The 21,862-nt window shown below is 47.7% G+C and overlaps 1 protein-coding gene across 8 annotated transcripts in view; it reads right to left on the bottom strand.

Moving 5' to 3' along the window:
• The window catches only part of Mical3 (microtubule associated monooxygenase, calponin and LIM domain containing 3), a 205,026-nt gene that overhangs the window by 96,440 nt on the left and 86,724 nt on the right, over positions 1–21,862 (bottom strand). For all 8 annotated transcript variants that reach the window (XM_036180675.1, XM_036180668.1, XM_036180672.1 and 5 more), the window contains 11 exons: positions 18,688–19,019; positions 16,251–16,458; positions 14,327–14,443; positions 13,850–13,951; positions 13,279–13,434; positions 12,286–12,386; positions 9,729–9,986; positions 9,429–9,544; positions 5,953–6,079; positions 4,340–4,436; positions 1,176–1,323 (listed from right to left, as the gene is read on the bottom strand). In XM_036180675.1, the coding sequence (XP_036036568.1) occupies positions 1,176–1,323; positions 4,340–4,436; positions 5,953–6,079; positions 9,429–9,544; positions 9,729–9,986; positions 12,286–12,386; positions 13,279–13,434; positions 13,850–13,951; positions 14,327–14,443; positions 16,251–16,458; positions 18,688–18,951 (1,694 nt within the window). In that variant the 5' untranslated portion in view covers positions 18,952–19,019. The remainder of the gene's footprint in view (positions 1–1,175; positions 1,324–4,339; positions 4,437–5,952; positions 6,080–9,428; positions 9,545–9,728; positions 9,987–12,285; positions 12,387–13,278; positions 13,435–13,849; positions 13,952–14,326; positions 14,444–16,250; positions 16,459–18,687; positions 19,020–21,862) is intronic.

Genomic DNA, 21,862 nt, shown 5'->3' on the forward strand with positions numbered 1-21,862 from the left:
CTTCAGAAACATTGCCATGCTACATGGCTGTCCTCTCTCCTCAGCCTTCTTCTCTGGTACAAGTGACAAAACACTACTTTCATTTAGGTTTATTTTTTTTTAACCAACTTTTGGATGAGCTTCAGAGGTCATTTATTTTACATCAGAAATGTACCCCTTCTTTTCATTTTGCCTGGGAATCGAACTAAAGCCTGGTGGGTGTCTGCTGGGCAAAGGCTACGCCCCCACCTCTCTGTATTTATTTATTCATTTTAGGAGACAGTTTTGATCTGAAACTCAACTCTTTTCCTTAAGCCGCCCAAGGCTGAGATCACAGGCAAGCCTGGCCACAGTGGTTTCGTTTTGTGGTACCGGGGATCGAACCCAGAGCCTTACACATGGTCCTCGCTGTTAATCTGCACCACGCGAGGCTGGTTTTATTACCTCTTGCATCATTAGCTTGCTAATATCACAGAACAGGGACTATGTCTTTTAGCCAAGCATTAAAACAACAGGCAAAACCTGAACCCTTGAGTGGACCTAATGATAAAAAAGAAGGCAGCCAAGAAACCCCCCAGCTTCTGCTGCCTCTCATTCTGTTTGGCTTCCATAGTAACAAGAGCCTGGGGGTGGGCGGGTGTCCTGAGTGCCTTGTTTGAGCGGCTGACCCAAGGCCACTCTGTACTGATTCTGTAGACAGAGGAGTGAAAAATGGCTGTCAGAGGGTAGAAGGTAAGATGACATCTCCTGATGCTCAGGAGCACACCAGCAAAAGCACACTCTTTAACAGAGAAAACGCCCGAGACCATCATAAATCAGGTACGTATCTGTTGTTTTCTATTGGGTTGAACTAGCCAAGTGTTCTCGCCAGGTTTCCCTTGTGATCAATAGCATCTGAGAGAGAGCTAGCCAAAACTGAAGAGTTCAACCCGGGGCCAATAAACAGAGTTTTCCTTTGTGCAAAGTTAACAGGCCCAGGTGGGTGTTAAAACCAGTTTTTGACCTTCGGCATGCTATCATTTTTAAAGCTAACTTTTTTGGGAATTGAGTTTTAAATACAAGTCAGTAAAAATCCTGGCCTTCTGGAGAAAACATTTTACCATGCAACCCATACTAGGAAAAAGCATACAATTTACATAAGGGGCTCTGGATCCTGGGTGAATATAAAATGAAACACAAAATTGGTCATGACTTACATCAGATCAGGGCGGTATCTGTGGATGATTGCACACAGGGCCAGGCCGCTTTTCCAAGACGTGGTGAGATCTGTCACATTTACCCCTGCATAGCCGTCTGTCTGCCTTTGGCACCATCCCAGCAGTTTGCTTGAACGAGCTACGGACTCTAAAACAATAAAAATAGTTATTGCAGTATGCTTACCTAGTAATGCTGACAATAGCAGCCTCCTTGCAGTATACATAGCCAGTTTGGAAAACTCTCGAGGGTGGGGACAAAATGTCAGTGCTATTTTTGGAAGGAAGCAGTGAGGCACGAGTTCATACCACTAGTATCATGCTGGCACACTTTTAGGCACCAACCTATCTGATTCCAGGGTTAATGCCCCAGAGAGATACCTCGGAGCAGGTGACAAGGACCTGCCACACGGAAGCCATGTTCCGGCACCACTCCTGGAAACAAGTGCATGGCAAAGTGCCACCTCCTAAGCTGATACCTCACTGGCAACAGAGTCAAGATGTCCCTGGAGAGTTGCCTGGCAACAGGCTGAGGAAGCCTTTCCTCCACAGCAACACCGGGAGATTAGATTAGAAAAGGTTTCCTCTGTGGTACCTTAAACCAAAAGCAAACAAAGCCTCAGTCTCACTTCCTAAGGTCCTGACTGAGCGCCAAGTGAAGAGACTCTGTAGGCTAAGAATGACAAGGCCAAATATTCCAGACCAGGACAGTTCCCCCGACTCAGGTGAGCAACCTGTGTTATAAAGGATCACACGTGGAGCCAACGACGAGGCATGTGACTCGCTGACATGTCTTCACCCTGAGGAGTCTTCGAGCACTGAACCGAGTTTGAGCAGCATGTTCCTGTTCCCAAGGCAGCTAGGACTTCGCTTTGCATCAAGTCGCTTGGTGATTTGTGGACAGATGATTTAAAAAACGCCTATGACTAGAGTCTTGCTAAGTCCTTCACAGTGCCAGCATGGTCTGAGACAACAAATGGAGCACTTCTGGGCCATCTCTTGGCCTTGCTATTGACCCGCTCGGATGTTTCCCATGTCCGCACATCCACCCGCCCCATGTCTATTGACATGCGTAGGTGACTGACTGAAGATGCGTAGGTGAACACGGTTGTGGTGAGAGAGAGATACAGTCTCTGCTCTCAAGGGCTGACACCCCAGGGGAGAAGAAGAGGATGTCACAAACTGCCTGCTGGTTTTCACATCTACCCTGACATCTCACGACCATGTTATTAAACTGTCCAAGATAGAACTCAAACCTTTCCAGCCTCCTCACCTCCTTGTTTGGACTGATGCAGCAAAACCACACCTATCTACCTGGTACCTCTCAGGACAATTAACCGTCCATGCTTATCCACGTGGTGCTTCGGACTTTTCCTACTAACAATAAAGACAAAACAGCTGCTGTTTCCACCCACAGCATGCAGAGCACTGTGGCCAATGCTATGCCAGAGACCTCCTGACTGCAACCCAAGAGCGATGTCGTTCCTCCCAGGTCAGAGAGGTTCTGAGGGTCTAACTAATCTGCTCAAAGCCACAAGCACTACAGAAGACACAGCTTGGACTAAGACCTGCTGGTATCTGGCCCCAAAGTCCAGGTTCTACTGTGGCTCACCGCCTCAGCCCCAGATTCTGGCCTTTACCACAGACTGACTACTGAGCTATTTCCTGAACAGTTTCCGGGCACCATGCATCTTTCCCTGCTCAGTCCGCTCTAATGCGCCTGATGAGTTGTGCTCAATGCCACTCTCCTTAGAAAATCTCCAGCAGTCCTTCAATACGCACAAAACACAGAATGACGTTTGTGGAGGGCCCCAAAACACCTTGACCACACAGCAGCCATGACAGGCTTAGGGGCCTAGACATAGCTTCTCTGACAGGCTTACTGGCAGGCAACACCCAGATCCAGGAAAAGCCTTAAGCTGATACCACCCAGGGATCCATCCCGGGGTAAAGAAGTACCTGACATCCCAAACATTTCAACCATTAGATAAGGTGGCCAGATGCTCTTGAGTCTAGCACACACTATTTTTTGTTTTACAGATATCCCTAGACAATTGTCAGCCAATCAGGGTCCTGGACCCAGGAAATCCCCTCACCCCAACCTCTGCTGTGATAAAAACTCTGCCCTACCTGAGCTCAGGGCTCTCTGTTCTCACTGCTGCACTGGACAGACAGAGAGACCAAGCTCAGAGTTTGAAATAAAGGCTCTTTGCTTTTACATGCAGGATTTGGTCTCTGTGGTGGTCTTTTGGGGGTCCCTGTGATCTGGGCATAACAACCTTCATGTCTGCCACAGCATGATGGTGCTGTCTCAGGACCCAGGAGAAAGGCCACCGCATGCTCTCTCCCAAAACTAGAGTGTGTGTACGGGTACCCGGGAGCTTGTGTGCACATTCTTTCTCACCCTCTCCAGGATCTGTAACTGACTGCTGTGGGACACTGTCTTCCAAGTTTAAGAGCATTACCATCTTCAACAGAGTGGTAAGTGGCAAGCGACCCTTAAGGTCAGGGCTATTGATGTCCCCTCACAGGAGGGAAACACCTCAGCTTTACATGATGCTGTTCTGGCTGCACACAGTCTCAGGAGGTGCTGGAGCATAGAGAAAGCACAGAACTAACTGAAGGGAAGCCTCCATCCACACAGCTATGGAGAAGTCATCATCTACATAGGAGTGAGACTTCAGTGATGTGGACATCTGGGGGTCATCCATGTTCCTGCAGGTATGCTTATGAACTCACTGGTTCACAGGGCTACACTTGAGTGGACTTTTTACTTTTGTTGGTTATTATTTATTACTTTTGTTGGTTCCCCATCTGGGACAATCAGACATTTGTTTCTATCTCCCTAGGAAAAGTTCATGAAACAATAATTTACCTCTATCCTCCTGTACTACCTTAGACCACAATACCTTTCTGTGTATGTGAGGGTCATTTTGTGCATCCCAAAGAGTGTAAGCAACATTCCTGAGTTCTATCCACTAGGTGCCTGCCACTAGCAAACCTACCTCAGTCATGACATAAAAATACACCCTGGCAGCAACCTAATATCCCCAGAGGGTAAAGCCACTGGCTACAGCCCAGGGCCTTTGATAGCACTGTGGTCACGCAACAGCTTGATGGATGAGTGCAGACTTCTTTGAACAGGTTAGACCATTGTCAGAACTCACCATTCCGAGTCAGCTTGGGAGTGGTTCGGGAATTCACCAGGCTCTCCATTTCCAGATGAATATCTTTTGTCTCTCCACTATCGTATAAATGGCGCACCTGGCACAAAGTTCAAAGGTTGAAAAGGAAAATGAAACCCAGAATAACAAGTCCCCACTTAAAAGAAGCAAGCTGGTGGTAAAGTCTGGATTTTTGTTTTTACTTTCTGGTAGTGCTGGGAGTGAGGTTATGGTCTTGCATGGCTAAGCAGAGCTATATGCTCCATGGTAAGCTTAGATTCTCCACGAGGCCTTGGAGCTTTAGCGGAATGAGGTAAGCTGCTGTGCTGACAGAAGCCCGTTGGCCACAGCAGTCCCTCTGATCTGATGCTGCCCACCCTCAGAGTATTCATAGACACTGTTCAAACACATTCACAGAGCCTGCAGACATCGGGCAGACGGCATAGAAGAAAATCCTCTACGGTACAGGTGAACGTGCAAAGGAGGCTACCTCCTAATGTGTCCTGCTCCTCAGGACTGTTGTGCTCTGTTAGATGTCACAGCAGAGGCCAGTACAAAATCTAGGCTGACACTAACAACAGTGCCTTCTACTTGTAGAGAGCGCCTTGCCCTTTCAAAGCTCTATTGAGAGCACAATTGCATTGGTCTGACAGTGATGCCGTGAGTCGGCATAGGTTACCAACTGCACTTCTCAGGTGAAGAACTAGGTTCAGAGAAAGCCCACAACCTGCTGAGTCTCAGGTGATGGGTGGGGATGCTGTCGGTGACGTCATGCTTCCCGACTACTGAACCAGCCGGTACCCTTTGCCCTACTCTGTGTGGCCTGAATGGGGAGGTGGAGGGTAACATTCCAGGTCTTTTGTTTTCGTCATTTCTGATTTACAAGCCACTAAAAAACTCCACTTAGCCAGACACAGTGGCTCACGACTCTACCTCCAGCATCTGGGAAGCTGACCCAAGAGGATTATCACAAGTTCAAAGCCAGCCTGGGCTATGTAGTAAGTCTCCCCAACCCCACCCCAAACTCAAAACAACTGACCAACCAATAAAGAAAAAGAAGGAAAGACTGGCCCTCTGTGCCCTAGCTGCTGAATGTGGTAATGGGAAATAATATCTACTTTCAACAACAGAGATACCAACTTGGGTTAGTGTGTGCTAACAAACATAGCTACACACATTCCTGTTGGAATGTATACTGTACAATAACAAGCATATATACTGTATAATAACAAACATAACTACACACATTCCTGTTGGAATGTATACTGTATAATAACAAGCATATATACTGTATAATATATACTATATAATAACAAGCATATATACTGTATAATATATACTATATAATAACAAACATAGCTACACACATTCCTGTTGGAATGTATACTGTATAATAACAAGCATATATACTATATAATAACAAGCATATATACTGTATAATATATGCTGTATAATATATACTGTATAATAACAAACATAGCTACACGCATTCCTGTTGGAATATATATCGTATAATAACAAACATAGTTATATACATTCCTATCTGGTCTATTGATCAGAGCTATGAGCATCCAGAACATGGGCCTAGGAGTACATAACAGTAAGAATGCTCTTACCTGGCTTGGCCGGAGGAAGTTGATGTTGATATTGGGATACCTAGTGACAGGGTCGATGCTATATTGGCTGAAGTTTTTGCTCACATTCTCAGGGGTGGTCTGAGGCAACAACCTATAAATGCTTTCCCTGCAACGACATACAACAGTGTGCTCACAGTAGTGACAAGCACCAAATTACCGGACAAGTCAGCAAACCATCATCCCTGATGAATCTATTTAACCAAACTGATCTCAGCTCTTCCCTCCAGACCAGAACTCAGTGACTCCATGGAAAGGTCCGAAAGGAAGAGCAGGGGCAATGCTGTGGGTGGTGGCTAGCTTAGAAGGCTATCCTGTAGTGTGCCAATATCTACTATGACATCTAAGAAATTCAAAAGGAACATGTGGCCGGCTTGTGTGGGTTACTGGAATGCACAGTCTGTCTTGTCCTGAGTCCTATCCACACGGAATCATCTTTGCTGAACCTCCCCTCAATAGCAGAGTATTTAATATAAAGAATGGAGGGCACTTCCAAAACATCTTCTCTGTCAGCATAAAAGTCTGTTACTCCTCACTGAGTCTGTCCGTGCTGTGCCTACTTCCCCAAAGGTCACATGCTGGAGATCTGGACCCCAGGATGGTGGTACTGAGGTGGTAGATGTGGTAGCTCATATCCATAATTCTAGCACATGGGACACTCAGGTAGGAGAGTGCTTTGAGTTCAAGGCCAGCTAGGACTACAGGGGAGGGAGACTCTTATTTCAAAACACAAAACAAAACAAAACAAAAAACCCAAAAAACAAAAACAAAAAAAAAAAAAGGCTTTTTATATCCAGATGCATGCCTTACATTAAAGATTTAAAATGACAGGATGTGCTGGCTGGTTTTTATGTCAACTTGACACAAGCTAGAGTCATCTAACAGCAGTGAATCTCAATTAAGAAAATGCTTCTAATTAGATCAGGCTGTAGGCAAGCCTGTAGGACATTTCTTAGTTAGGGATAGGGAGGGCTCACCCTATTGTGGGTGGTGCCACCCTGAGCTGGTGGTTCTGTAAGAAAGCAGGCTGAGCAGACACGAAGAGCAAGCCAGTAGGCAGCACTCATTGGCCCCTGCATCAGCTCCTACCTCCAGGTTCCTGCCCTGCTTGAGTTCCTGTCCTGACTTTGATGATGATCAGTGATGTGGAAGTGTAAGCCAAATAATCCCTTTCCTCCCCACGATGCACACTGGTCATGGTATTTCATCACAACAGTAGTAACCCTAAGACAGAAGTTAGGACCAGGAATGGGTATTGTTGTGACCTGCCTGACTATGCTAATTTTGGGGGAAGTATGGAAGGCTTTGGGACTCTAGACTAGGAAAGCAGCTGAACACTGTAAGCACCGCTTAGCGCCCATCCTAGTAGGGGCTTAGAAGACAACAGTGCAGAGAGCAATATGGACTAACCCAGCTCGAGGGTTCACAGGGGAGTAACAGTAGCAGCTGGGCTAAAAGCCATTCCTGTGATATTTTGGCAAAAAAAAGGTGGCTGCTTTTGGCCTAGTCCTAAGAATCTGCCTGAGGGTAAATTGAAGTGTTTTGAACTAATTTTACTGGAAAAAAAAAAATTCAAGATAGCCTAATATTAACTGTCACATTAGAGACTGTTCTTATGCAGGTCTACAACGAAAGAGAGCAACCGGGCAAAAGAAATACAAGACGTACAGTTTGAGAACATAAGAAAATTTAATGCTGGCACCAAGGCTGGTGCTAAAGGAGATACTGAGAGGCCTGGTGTGAAATGGTTAAAAAAAAAAAGAAAAAGAAAAAGAAAAAGGGAGTGGTGCCCAAGGGGCAAGGTCCCACCCAGCTAGCCCTGCAGCTAACGAAAGGAAAAGGCCTAAGGAATTTTCTGTTCCTAAAAGTAACAAGTCAAAGTTCATGCAAATGTAACCCAAGAAGGGGCCAGCTCCATCCCAGGTGGGCAGCCAAACTTGGAAATACCAGCTGCAAGGCTCAGGGTTTAGACCCTCAAGTTTAGAGTCACGAGGACACATGAGTAGAGGTGTTGTGGAATCTTCCTCTGAGGTTAGGAACAGCGGCTGAGGCCAGGCTAAGGCAGGGGAGTTCCTGCAAGGAGGCTCTGAGGGGCCACTGGGTGAAATTGTCAAGGTGAAGCCTGCATTGTGCTGGAGATCCCAGGATGTTGGAAGTGACAGAACCCTGGGAGGTCTGCCCGGGGGAGTGGCCCAGGGAGAGGAACCATCCAGAGAGAGCAGTGTGTTGCAGGCAAGGACACAGCCTTCTAATCCCTCTGACATCAGATGCGGGGCAACAGGATTTGGAGTTTACCCTGTGGGGTTCAGTCTTGTTGGGGCCCAGCATTTCCTCATTCTATCCCCGTTCTACCAGGTTGGAATGGTAATGCATATTCTGTGCCAGTGTATGTTGGGAGTATGTGATTTGCCCTTTGATTTTATAGAGGCTTACAACTGAGAGACTGCCTTGAATCTCAGAAGAGACTGTGGACTTTTAAAGTGTTTAGATTGTGAGATACTATGGGGATTTCTGAAGTTGGACTAAATGCATTTTGTATTACAATGTGGCCACAAGATTATGAGGACTAGAGGCTGAAATGTGGTGGTTTAAATGAGAACGGCCCCCAAAGACTCTTACGCCTGAATACTTGTTCCCCAGTTGGCGGGACTGTTTGGGAAGGACTAGGAGGTGTGGCCTTGTTGGAGGAGGTGTGTCACTGTGAGTGGGCTTAGCTCTCTCTCTGTTTCAGACCTATGGATTGGATGTGAGCTCTCAGCTACTGCTCCAGCACCATGCCTGCCTGCCTGCTGCCATGCTCCCCAATCTGGTCATCATGATGGCCCTCTGAAACTGTAAGCCCCCAAATAAACTTTTTCTTCTCTAAGCTGTCTTGGTCATGATGTTTTGTCACACAATAGAAAAGTAATAATATCAATTATCAGAGAATAATGTTTTCATCTAGGAAATCTCACATTTCTGTTTCTCCTGGTCAGGGTAAACAGCAAGTAAGGTCCCTGCCTCACTTACAATCATCTGCTTCAAAACACCTGACCTCCAGCGGTTCAAGAAATGTTTACAAGCATGTAGGGGTTTTCCTTTCAGCTAGCCACTTCTGATGACCACAGCTAGCATGTTCCCACTGCCACGCTGGCTTACAGAACATGGACGACAGCATGCTACTCCTGTGCATTTGCACATGTCATTAGTGGAAAGGAGTCAGGACCAGTCAGTGGCGCACAAAGACGCAGACACCACATGCCAACAGGAGACACTGTCTGAGGAGGATTATGAGAAGAGCAGCTTGGGCAGATCACCTTGAAGTGCCTGTGACTTTATAAGACAGAAGCTTGCCCTTCTCTACCCGATGTTCTTGTAAAAAGAACAAGCAAACAAGAGGAAGAAGTCGCAATCGGCTGAGCAGTAAGCAGGCCCATTCCCCAGTCCTGTAGGAGGCACCTATGGCTTCTTCCCTTTACCTCTCTGCCAGGACTTCCAAGGGGCTGGTGCCCAGAGACCAGCTTCGTACCATCCAGGCAGAGTCCATAGCAGCCAGAAAGCCCCGGGCTATTCCTGTTCCCATTGGCCAGAAGGGCTGAAAAAGAGATACACAGAGTTAAAGTAACTCAGCTTCTAAAAGAGGGAAGTAAACCAGTGTCCCGGGGCCCATCGTCACCTTTCTCCTCTAAGGAGCAATTCTTGTAAGGAGTCTCTGAACACTCAGACTCGCTCATCACTATCTCCTAGTTACCAGGGCCTCTGCCCCTTTCAGTACTCACCTCCAGAAGGCTGTCCCCAACCAGAGCTACTAGTAACTGGTGTCCATTTTGTTCCCGTACCAAGGCTGCATTTTCAGAGGCGTACATACAGGTAAAGTCAAACATGGCCACATCAGGCTGCCCGTAGTGATTGATGGCAAAATCCAGAGAAGGCAGTTGTTGCTGGGTAGAGAAGTCTGCAGCCTCCCGGGCATAGTTCAGCAGGGCCTCCTGGTCCACATTCTCCCGGGAAAGCAACAGCTCCGTGTCTGTGTAGTCCTGTCCAGGGAGAGCAGAGGCTGAGATGGAGAAGCCCAGATGGGGATGTGTAGTGGGTAGCTGCCCAACTGGCCAGCTATAACCCCACAACGAACATCAAGCATGACCTTGTCTCTTGGCATTTTCCTCCCTAAGATGTTTTTACATACCTAAACCAAATCATTTACATCAATTAAAAAGAACAGGGATTGGGGTGGTATTGGTTAAAAATGAATCAGCTTTGCCTAATGGACCTGGTTTTCCAACTCGATAGCAGCAAAGGTCATCTATCTCAGAGCTGTTACAATTATCAAGTAAAATAGCCACATAACAGCACCTTATAAACTGAAAAGGCATTTTAAAGTCTGGTATTTCCTACAATCACTTTAATCTGGGTGTCTGTCGGCTTTTGGCAGCAAGAAATTCCGATTTATTACACCTAAAGGAAATCTGAAAACTTTAGTGCAAAGAGAAGTGTGGTGTGGAGCGAGAGCAGGTCCTGGACGATGGATGGGAGGGAACACACTGAGAGAACTAGAGATTTCTAAATCATCTGAGGATTCTGCAAGGCTCCGTGAAAACCACTGCTTTCTATGCAGAGAACCGAGAAACTCTTCCTTTACTTTGGAGGTTCCTGTGCAGAGTCAAGTCTGTCCCCCTAAAGTGGGGCCTGTGGGTACTCAGTTACAGCCATAAGCTGTCAAAAGCCAAAACACAAACACTCAAGTCAGTCCTGGAAATTCTGTTTGCTCAATGTTAAGTAGCCACAACGGCTTTAGTATTTAGCAGCATAAACCCCTTACACTACAAAAATATAGAGGCAAAGTAAATCAGACCTCAGCATTCCAGACTGTTCTTATTCAGTTCTAACTGATAACCCAGATCTGCATGGATGGCTGGTTGGAGTCTTAACTCTGTCCTCAGGCGTCCTGACTGCAGTACTAACAGCAACAGAAGAGCCCCAGATAATGAACCAGCCAGCTTTATAAAGCATCCAGCTGAACGCGCCTTGCTTTTATTTGGCAGGGAACTCTGTACCAAGAGCTTTGTCTTGCTGTTCCCTACACACACAGGGCTGCCATGCTGAGATGCAGACACGAGGTTCACGGTGGAAAGGAGACTGTGTCCCAAGCACGTGCTTGTCAGCTCACTCCCCAGTCTGCTATAGATAAAGCCATAGTGTGACTCATTCTAAGGGCCTGATGTGTTAGCACCCTGCAGACACAAAGAGCTCCCTAAGAGTCAGCTCTGGGACTGGTGGGAACTGCACAGGGCTTGGTCTGAGGCTTCTTCTATCCATTCATCACATGGAGAAAGTGATTCTCACATCCAGATCTACGAGACCAAGTGAGATGACCTCCATGCTCCTTAAGGGACCGGCTAGCCTGTGATTTAGATTTCAGGTCCACGGCTCAGGGTATATCATAAAATTAGTCATCCAGAAAAAGGGCTGAGCTGGAACTGGCTAAAGATAGACACCAGGCCTTTGCTGTTAGTTAGAGCCTTAAATATACCCTGATCTGGTCAGGTCAGTGTTCCCTGGACCTCTCGTAACCACATTTGCAATAAAACCTGAGTCACTGTCAGGCTATTATAAACACCAAGTGCTTGCTTCAGGGTTCAACGCTTGCCATTCTGGCCCCCAAAAGAGGACCCACTAATGTGGGCCCTGGTGGTGCAGGCATATCATCTCAGCTACTCAGAAGCTAGAGCAGGATGGCTACACTTTCAAGGCTTGCCTGGGGCTATGGTGTTATTTCAAGGCCAGCCCGAGCTACTTATATAAGAGCCTGTCTCGAAGGAAATAGTTCTTTGAAACAAAGTCCAGGGATGTATCTCAGTGGCAGAGTTCTTGCTCAGCATGCACAAGGCCCTCGGTTCAGTCCCCGTAGGTGTGGGAGGGTGTATGATCAATGATTGTCATGTATGGGATTCAATGTAACTATAAACCAGGCTACCTAAAGTTAAACTGGCTAATTATGCAGGACGTGACGTCTAACAGTTGGTCTACATTGGTTGAAGAGCAGGACGGGGGGAGGAAGGAGTTGGGCTTGTTGAAACAATCTGGCCATGTTGGTGACTATTAAAGCTAACGATAATCATGGCCACACAGGCCCATTCTGCCTTCCTCCTGTTTATAACTTCAATCTTCCATAATAAAAATATTTTTAAGTTAAACTAATAAATAGCATGGGTTTCCAGATGTGTTCAGTGTCATTTCCAGTCCCTTACAGGAAAAACCCATCAGACTAAAATTCTTCTTAGGGATCATATCAAGTAGTTCCACAAAGATGCTAACTGAAAGAAATCCATTGCTCACATGCAGTATCACCCCTTTGTCCAGTAAACTCTGCTTTTTGGCCGTCATGACAAAGTAGTGTGTGTCATCTTTGTAGTAGACGATGTTCTCTAAGTCAATACCTGCAACCAGAAGACAGATGGGTGAGAAATCGGGAGGACGGGACACTATGGAGCCCACAAGGCTGGGTCTGGGGCTCAGAGAAAGCGCTGACGAGCACCGGGCAGGAAAGCTGTCTAGGCTCAGATCCTCACTTCCTGCACAGGGCATGGAAATCGCGAGGTTGGCTTTCTTTTGTGCAGCCCTATAACTCACTCAATATCCTAGGTTATCCTAAAAACAATAACCAACAGTAAACAGAACATGAAAATGGGAAAAGTAAAGCAGAGGCTGGCCAATCTACAAGACGGGATGGGTTATGTGATAGGTGAAACCTCTTTGATAATCACCAAGGAAGCTGGAGGCTTCGCCTAGACTTCTAACAGGATAGACACCTAAATGCAGAGAGAGAAATACTGAATGTTTTATTCAGTTAACCTGAAAGACACGTGGAATGGAAAGAAATCAAGCTCTAGAAATCAGAATAAAGATACTTTTCTGTTTCATTGCAGCAACGTATCTAACTCAATCCATCAGAAAACAGTCACCCACAATCCCATGCCCGTCCAGCAATGGTTGCTCGTGAGCTCAGATGACCCCAGAGGCCGGCGTGATAGCAAAGGTCACGATGTCAACGAAACCAGCCAGTGGGAAGCCTGCTCATCCAGCAGAGAACCTAGCTGGTAGGGTGGGGGAAGGAGCTGGGATGAGTTGGCAGAAGGGAAAACCAACAAAAACCAATCTCAGAGCAGCCTAGTCACTGTGCTGAGACTGACCCATGAAAGCCACAGTGTGGAAACATGCTAAGAACACGGGATGGGAGGGGCAGAGGAACAGAGGGCGAAGGGCACAGAAGTGGCATCCATGGCCATCCACACCAACAACCTCTGGGGCTCTGCAGGCCCTGACACCAACCTGTGGCTTCTCTCAGCTCCTGGAAAAACTTTTGGTTGAATATAAAAGCCACACCACTGATCTCCTCTACTTTGGCCTCTGCGGTTGTGTTTCGGTTAATGAAATTTGCCGTAATGGCAATGGCTAGCTTGCCCCGAAATTCTTTCCGACGAAATCCTAGAGGGAAAGAGAGCAGGGATAAGGACTTCAAATGAGAGAATATGGGGGGCCAGAATCAGAGAAAGTGGGTAGCTCACCTAACAGGGATGGAACTCAAGAAGAACTCAAGCAGGAAGTCCCCTCCCACATCACAGACAATGTGAAATCCATCTGACCAGATTACCTGCTCAGTACTAAAGGTTACCCTTAAAATGGAGGGGTGCTGTGTGCCTGGCATATTCGTGCATAGACTAAAAGCTGTGGTACCGATACTTCTCTGCACAGCTTGTCTCTTAGTGTTCTGTGAGAAATACCCCTCGCAGGCACTGACTGGGGAGCACACATGCAAATTCTTAGGGCTGTGGTCTCTGGGGACAGGTCAGCCTCCAATCTGTGATAAGTCAGGCAAGAGAGAACAGGCCAAAGCCAGTACCTTCCAGGGTGTTCCTACGCCCATCCCCACCAATGATCACTTCAAATTCGTATTCTGATACAGGATGAGTTTTGGGGTGCACCAATGCTCTCCATCCTATCCCTGTGGACCAAAAGCAAAATGAAGTCACACCCTAGAGGAAGTCACACCCAGACACACAGATCACACGGCGTCCCAATTCGAAGTACTACATGTCATAGAATAAGGGGGCAGCCTTGCGCAGAAAGTTTTGACAAGAACTCACAAAGACGCTTTCTTTACCTTTGCATTTCCTATAATACAAATGTCAGCCACGCCCAATACCATGTCAAAGGCCTCTTGGGCAAGCCAAAAGTCCTCAAAAGCCCAGGTTGCATGAACAAAGCCCCTTTAGTCAGCACTGAAAACCACCTGCAAGTCCTTCTGGTTCCTCCCATGATCTCATCTGTTCTCACCCACTCAGGGCCCTCATGCCTTCCTCTGTCCAGTCCAACTCACGTTCATTCTCTTGGTCCTCGGGAGGCTGAACAAGTCCTTGGAATTCCACATTCACATGGATTTCAATGCCTAAGATCAAAGCTACTTTCAAGAGGATTAGCTGGAGCTGACGGATACCTAGAAGAACATAAAAATTTGATCGCAAGGGGGCAGGAGGGGGAGGGCCTTGTGGTGCCAACCCTCAGGCTCCCATCCGTCCATGTCTGCTTAGGTTCCCAAAGGCTGTCTCAGCAGAGACATGTCTCAGAAGTTCTCTTTCTTCCTCCACGTTGTAAAGGTAACATCAAACAGTGGAAGAAACATTCTGGATACACTAGGCCACCCCACTTCTGGAGCCGGGTATTCCGAATAACCTAATTTGATGACAGAGGGTCCACTGTTTTCAGCAGCACCCACTTGCTGCCAGCACAGGAGAGGCGAGCCCACAGGTAGGATGCCATAGCATGTCCTCCAACCTAAGCCCCTGCTGGCCTCACATGCTCCTCCCAGATACACCAAAGAAACCACAACCCCACCCTATCTCTTACTGTTTCCCACCACCAGTGACGTACAGTTGTGGAAACTGAGGTCCAAAAGGCCTGAATCCTGCTCATTATCACAGTAATAAGCATATTTGATGAATCCTACTAGATCTGGCATCAATGAGAGGTTACAATGAAACAGAAATCCCGTCCCTGGTCAAGATGCCTCTGCCCTAAAATAAATCTGGCCACAGATAAGGACCACAAATCCAGTGAGTCAACGACCCTTGGTCCTCTCTTAAGGTCAAATTTACCTGCAGCCTGTGACTAATGAGCTATGAGCACTTGCAAATCCCCTGGTAAGTCATCCTCCTCAGCTGACCGTATCCTTGCCCTTCTGAGTCACCCTCCCGAAGACTCACTGAGGCCTGGGCTAGCACACACTTTATTTCTGCAGACAACTGTGGGTTCCAAGATGCTTTACAAATTACAGCCTAGCAGATGGGCTGAGCACCTCCTCTTGCCAGTGGAATGTGGCAGCCGCCAGCTAGTGTTGGATAAATTGGTATAACCACTTCAAACAGTGAAAGCTCTAATGGCTAAATGTATTTTCAGGTCACAGATGGAGGAGCTCAGAACAAATGCTCCTTACTAACATCTCCCTAGACTAATTAATGACAGTAAAAAGACTTCTCCAGCTTATGATGCAGACACTGTTCCGAACTGGTTTCAGATACGCCACTTCGTGAAAACAAGACCATCTTGAGACAAATACAAGGCTCTGACTTCATTTATCACCAGAACACAGACTGGCACTGCAGACTTGGCATTTGTGTCCAAGCTATGACTCTTACTTCTTTGTGTGTGTTTCCCACGTCTGTGTCCCCATGGCACTGTTTTCCTGCATTAGTAGAGGGTATACAAGATTGCAACACAGAACCTAAGCCTGTGCACTCCTTTCACGGAACTAAGAACCACCAGAGGGTTGAAATCCAAACTGTCCACCCTATTTCCAATGCCCACCCTTCCTCTTCTACTGCACACACCGTGAGTACTTAGCAAGGGTCCCAAGACCCAACAACGAGTGTGTGTGTGTGTGTGTGTGTGTGTGTGTGTGTGTGTGTGTGTGTGTGTGTGTTTGGAGTTTCTCTGTGTGTATCCCTGGCTGTCCCAGAACTTGCTCAGTAGACCAGGTTATCCTCAAACTCAGAGATCTGCCTACCTCTGCCTCCTGAGTGCTGGGATAAGGGGCGTGTGCCACCACCATGCTGCCTGGCCCCGAACTAAGAATCTTTAAGTCAAACTCTAACTTGCTTTTGCACAAGAGACCCACTTGAGGTTAAGAAGCCTAGATTCTAGAACACTAGTGGAAGGTGCACATCCTGGCTGACGAGGAAGCCCTCGGGTCACCTACCTGTCTCTGTGCACTGAACAAGGGAGCAGGAAGAGTTGGTGGTACTCACTGATGTGGTCGATGGCTCCAGCACAGAACTTGCCATAGAATTTCTTGGCACCCAGCCCTCGAAGATCGTGTATGGTGAAGGGCCACAGATGCAAGACATTGTTTCGGGAGAAGGCATCACGCTTCTCGATAACAACTACCTTGGCTCCCAGCAAGGACAAGTCGATGGCTGTGCGAAGACCACAGGGGCCAGCTCCAATGATGAGACACTGGAAAACACAGGTGCTGTCAGGGCAGAGGCCACACCTCTCAAAACACACTTCCTATTAACTGTCACCCCTAGGGCCATACTTCAGGATACCTGCCTAGGAGAACAGAGCCCTTGCAATGGCCTAGAGAAAACGCCCGTGATGGCTGAGCACAGCGAAGAAGGAAACACTACCATGTCTGCCTGGAGCAGCCTGGAGGATTCAAGATCAGCAAGACTTGAGTGGGTCATCATCTCAACAAACAGTATGAAAATCGCATCTCATCTTTCATCAAAACAGAACCCTTAGGAAGTCCTTAAGTCACAGGCTGTCCAAATGTAAGATGATTAGCTACATCCAGGCAAGCAAGTCTGGTTCTACCATGCAAATGCCTCCCAGGAGGCAACTTTCAAGACTCAAAGGTTCATGTATGGGAGAATTTGTTTTTTGTTTTGTTTTTAAATATTTGTTTGTTTATTTTTTTTTTAAGATTTATTTATTTATTATGCATACAGTGTTCTGTCTGCATGTATCCCTGCAGGCCAGAAGAGGGCGCCAGATCTCATTACAGATGGTTGTGAGCCACCATGTGGGTGCTGGGAATTGAACTCAGGACCTCTGGAAGAGCAGTCAGTGCTCTTAACCTCTGAGCCATCTCTCCAGCCCCTGTTTGCTTATTTTTATGTGTGGATATGTGAGCCTGAGTGCATGTATGTGAGCCTGAGTGCATGTATGTGAATCTGAATGTATGTGTATAAGCCTGAGTGTATGTATGTATGTGAGTCTGAGTGTGTGTATGTGAGCCTGAGATATGTGTGTGAACCTGAGTGTATGTGTGTGAGCTTGAGTGTATGTGTGTACATCATCTGTTGAACTCGTTCAGCAGAGGTCAGAAGAGACATTTGGATATCCTGGCACTGGAATTTTGCTTTGCCTTGTTTTAAAATATATTTATTTCTGTCTGTCTGTATGTATAGGCATTGCAGGTGCCCAAAGAGGTCAGAAGAAGGTGTCAGATCTCTTACAGCTAGAGTTATGACTGTGAGACACCCAGTATGTGTGCTGGGATCCCAACTCCAGTCCTCTGCAAGAACAGCCAGTGCTCTTAACTGCTGAGCCATCTCTCCAGCCCCTGAAGTGGGTTAAAGTCATTTCTAGACTGAAAGCTCAGGGAAATGCTCTAAGCACCTTGGGGCAGGACAAACACTGACCTTAAACAGCCCGTGCTTTATGCACAGAAGGAAGATACACAATGCTTTGACTCTGTGTTCTTTTTCTTCATTTTTTGTGCGCGCTCTCTCTCACTCACTCAGTGTGTGAGAGAGAGATTTTGGGGTTAGAAGAGGGGTGCTGAGTAGTCTACCTGTGAGCTCCCCGTAGGCCCCTCCTTTTATTTTAAATTAAAGTCTACTAGTGACTCACGAGAATCGTGCCTTCAAATCTTCAAACTTCACCATGGGACGGGCCTCGAGGTGTCCCACAGGATAAATTAAAAGTCACAAAAGGCCGAAATAACAGCCCTGAACTGTCGGAAATTTGTTTACTAACTTTCCCTAGACTTCCCACAAGAGTTCTTCAAAGAGCAAGGCAGAGACTGCCTCCGGCCCTTTCACTTCCTCACACCTATCCCGGCTCACGTGAGTGCACACTTCTCACCCTTCTCCCACTCAGGTGAGTGCACATCTCAGGTTTCCATCCAAGCTCCTCTTGCGGAAACTCTATTTTCCCACACTGGGAGGACAGCAGTACTAATACTTCCATTCACAAGGCCCTTGTTTGTGAATTACGGTCAACCTTCAGACCTCAGATGGGAAGAAGCCTGACACTTGTGACAAATCCTTACCAGGAGCTGAATATGGAAAGATGACTGGAAAAGATGCCAGGCCAGGACCCATGAAGTCCCATTCAGAGAGTATTCTCATAGGGGCCTGGCTGTGTCGGTCCCTGCTAAGGGACCTGCATCCTCCTACAGTGTGAGGCTGGAGGGGGAAGGCTTCAGAAAAATAGAAACCTTCTATCTACCTGCTCTCAAGCTTTGTGTGTTCAATAAGAGAATACATGAATATGCTCAGGGTCTGGTAAGGGAAGCATCAAATGAACACAGGAAACAAAGTTTGGACCAAGTTTAACCCCTTCAGCTGGGCTCTTCAGCCTTGCTCTCTGCCCTGCCCTCCTCTCCTCAAGCCCTCCTGGAAGCTAGCTGAAGTCCCTGTGCTGACGACCCCATGTTCTAGGAACCGCCAGGCTCACCTTTGTGTTGGTGCATGCTTTTCCCTTTTTGTAGTCTTTGTGACTGCCCCGCTTGTCCAGCTTGGCCCAGAGGGCTTTGGCCTTCCAGTAGTTGAGCTTGGACTTGAGCTTGGGGTAGAAGGAGCGGTAGTCTTTGGGCTTCAGCTCCAGGTGGTCACAGAGCTCCTGGAAGGCCCTGAGGGTCCCCTTGCAGGTCGTGGCCTGGACAAACCGGTCAAAGAGGACGTGAGCTTGGTTCGTTGTCTCCTGCTTCCTCTCCTCCATGCTCTCCTGCTCTTGGCACGACCCTGAGGGGGCGGTGGCTGCTGATCACCTGGCACTGTCACCTTAGTCTAACAGGAAACAAGGAAGAACAAGAAAATGGTTAGCATCTCTGTGTTGATGAGATCCCTCTGGAGACATGCTCCTTCCCAGAGACGGATACCACTCATGACCTTGACAGACATGCACTGAAAACATGTCCAGGCACCACACAGGGTGTTGGGGAGCCGACAGTCTGGTAGGCAACATGAGCATAAAGACATATCACAATGGCCTATTCAGGGACTGCCGAGGCTTTCAGCTAGGCAAGGAGGGTATGCAGGCCTGGGCAGGGAGGTCACTCCAGCTGTCCTGTGAGGGTCAAGAGTGAGTCCCAGTGTGCTGATAGAGGCCACTTGGAATCTGGGAAACTACAGCAAGCCAAAAGATTAAAACCATAAGCACCCCTTTGTGTGGCTGGCTGATGAGCTCACTGTCTTGAGCCCACTAAAGGAAGTACTAGTATGACTAGCCTTAAAGTCTGAGTGGTTGAGGAGGGAGATCGGGTTTAGGAGCCACTGACACATGGTAGGAATGGACATATTTAAGCAGAGGGCACACAATGGGACAGCCTATGAGCAAGAAGGACCCAGGACTCTGCACAAGAGCTGAGCTATGCTGGTCTGACAGAGAGGCCAGCAGGAAGACGCCCTCTTCAAAGACGACCACAAGAACTAGTACAAAGAAGGCTGAAGAAAGCCAAAGGATTGTGTCAGCACAGGACAGACACATCAGAGTCCCTTGACACATAAGAATCCCAAAGCTTTCCACTACACAAGGTACATGTGGGGTGGGTTTACAGCCACCACATTTCCAAATTCATATTTTAGAATAACGCTGTTATCCATACCAGAATATCAGAAATGGCCACCACCAGTCTCCCCATTCCTGTGCAGACATTTGAGCAGGTGGGAAACAGAACCCTTATATACGTCTGCACCCACTCCTCCCCCGATCTCCTTTCTGTCATGTTTTATTGGAACTACTATCCAGAGACAAAGAACAAAGGGAGCAGGGCGTCAGTCCCACCCCAGGCGAGTCTGCACTGGCTGCGCCGTGACCCTCGGGAAGTCAGTCTCCCTCCCGTGGCTTTGAGTTCCCGTTTCGGAACGTGTGAGGAGGAAGGACTGATGACCTGCCACCTCTTGGATCTCTGAAGTCCTCCGAGTCTAACGCTAGGACAATTCTGGCCACGGCACTCTTGGAGCGCTCCAGTCAGAACACCCCACTCATCACCTCTGGGATAAAGGAGCCTGGGTGGAGCCTTGCTATGAAGACACCTTACTCTGGGGTGGGGTAACGGGAGGATCTGCGGAGATGCACTGGATTCACTACTCAGGGGCAAGGAGCAGCACTCTCCAATGAACGGACTCCCGTGGTGGGAGCCCCCAGGCGTGCTGGTGGGAACCCCCAGGCTGTTGGTGCTGATGGAACCAATTCTCAGGGACAGACCCCAGATTCTAGACAGGGATGACCCTGACACTGAGTGAAGCTGTTTCTTTGGACAAATCACCAGGCAATGCTCAGGGAAGCGGGGGACACTCCGCTTTTCTACACATCCTGCTAAAGCTTCGTGGGATTACATCGAAACCCCTGTGACATGTCTTGAGTTCCGTAGGAGGGGGTGGGAAGTACAGGGACCGGCGTTTCCCCTCCTGCTTCCCAGGAGAGAGGACAAGCCAGAGAGTGTAAGACGGTGACTCTTAACACACACACTGGCTTGGCTTCTTACCACAAAACGGTGACGTACTCAGCAGCCTTCCTGGCTCTGGATATTAAAAGCCACATTGCTAATAAGTACGGCCTGTCTTGATATCCATGTGGCCAAGAGTACGGGATTGAAAAAAGAAGAATGCATTATCTAGGGGTGTGGCTCAGGGCAGAGCAGTAACCTGTCAAAGGCTCCGGGCTCCATCCTTAGCACCACAAATGAAGAAGAAATACAAAAACAAATAAAAGAAATGCTGGAATTAATCGGAACCATCCTCTGGTCTCCCCTAAATAACGGTTTATTTTAGGTCATGGCAGTAAGAAAACATTTTGAAGGTCATAAAGAGTCCATTCTTTTCTTACAAGCCCAGACTTAGAAATGGTAGTTAGTCAAAAAAAAAAAAAAAAAACAAAAAAACAAAAAACAAAAAACTAACTTGTTAAGAGCGGAAAAATCCAGACATCTTTATGACGAGGCGGAAGAAAGGGAGGCAAGGGACAGCAACCGACTGTAACCAGGCTCCAGGGGGCGGGCAGTGCCCTGCCCCTTCCAACCCCAACCCCACACCCTACCTGTGTTCACAAACAGCTAACACCACTGGAGTTACAGTGCAACATTCCCCAAGTTTGGAGCACACCTGGCCGGATTACCCGTGCCAGAATGCACATGGTTTTCCTCTGTTCCTAACTGGCAGCCACTGATTACCTCCTGCCAGAATGCAATGCACTCAGAACCATATCCAGCATAGTCAAGATTCCACACTACATATTTCTTCTTTTTACTTATTTTATTTTATTTTGAGGCAGGATCTCACTGTGTAGCTCTGGCTGTCCTGGAACTCACTCTAGCCCAGGCTAGCCTCAAACTCACAGAGATCCACCTGCCTCTGCCTCCCGAGTGCTGGGATTAAAGGTGTGTGTGAGGCCGGGTGGTGGTGGCGCACGCCTTTAATCCCAGCACTCGGGAGGCAGAGGCAGGTGGATCTCTGTGAGTTTGAGGCCAGCCTGGGTTACAGAGTGAGATCCAGGAAAGGTGCAAAGCTACACAGAGAAACCCTGTCTCAAAAACAAAACAAAACAAATAATTAAAGGTGTGTGTGGACCCCCACACCGGCTCCCATCACACTTCTCAAGCCTTTCCCAGCTGAAGCGCTGCCCTGTGCCC

Source organism: Onychomys torridus, chromosome 3 (assembly GCF_903995425.1).
Source record: "Onychomys torridus chromosome 3, mOncTor1.1, whole genome shotgun sequence".
NCBI classification, from domain to species: Eukaryota; Metazoa; Chordata; class Mammalia; order Rodentia; family Cricetidae; genus Onychomys; species Onychomys torridus.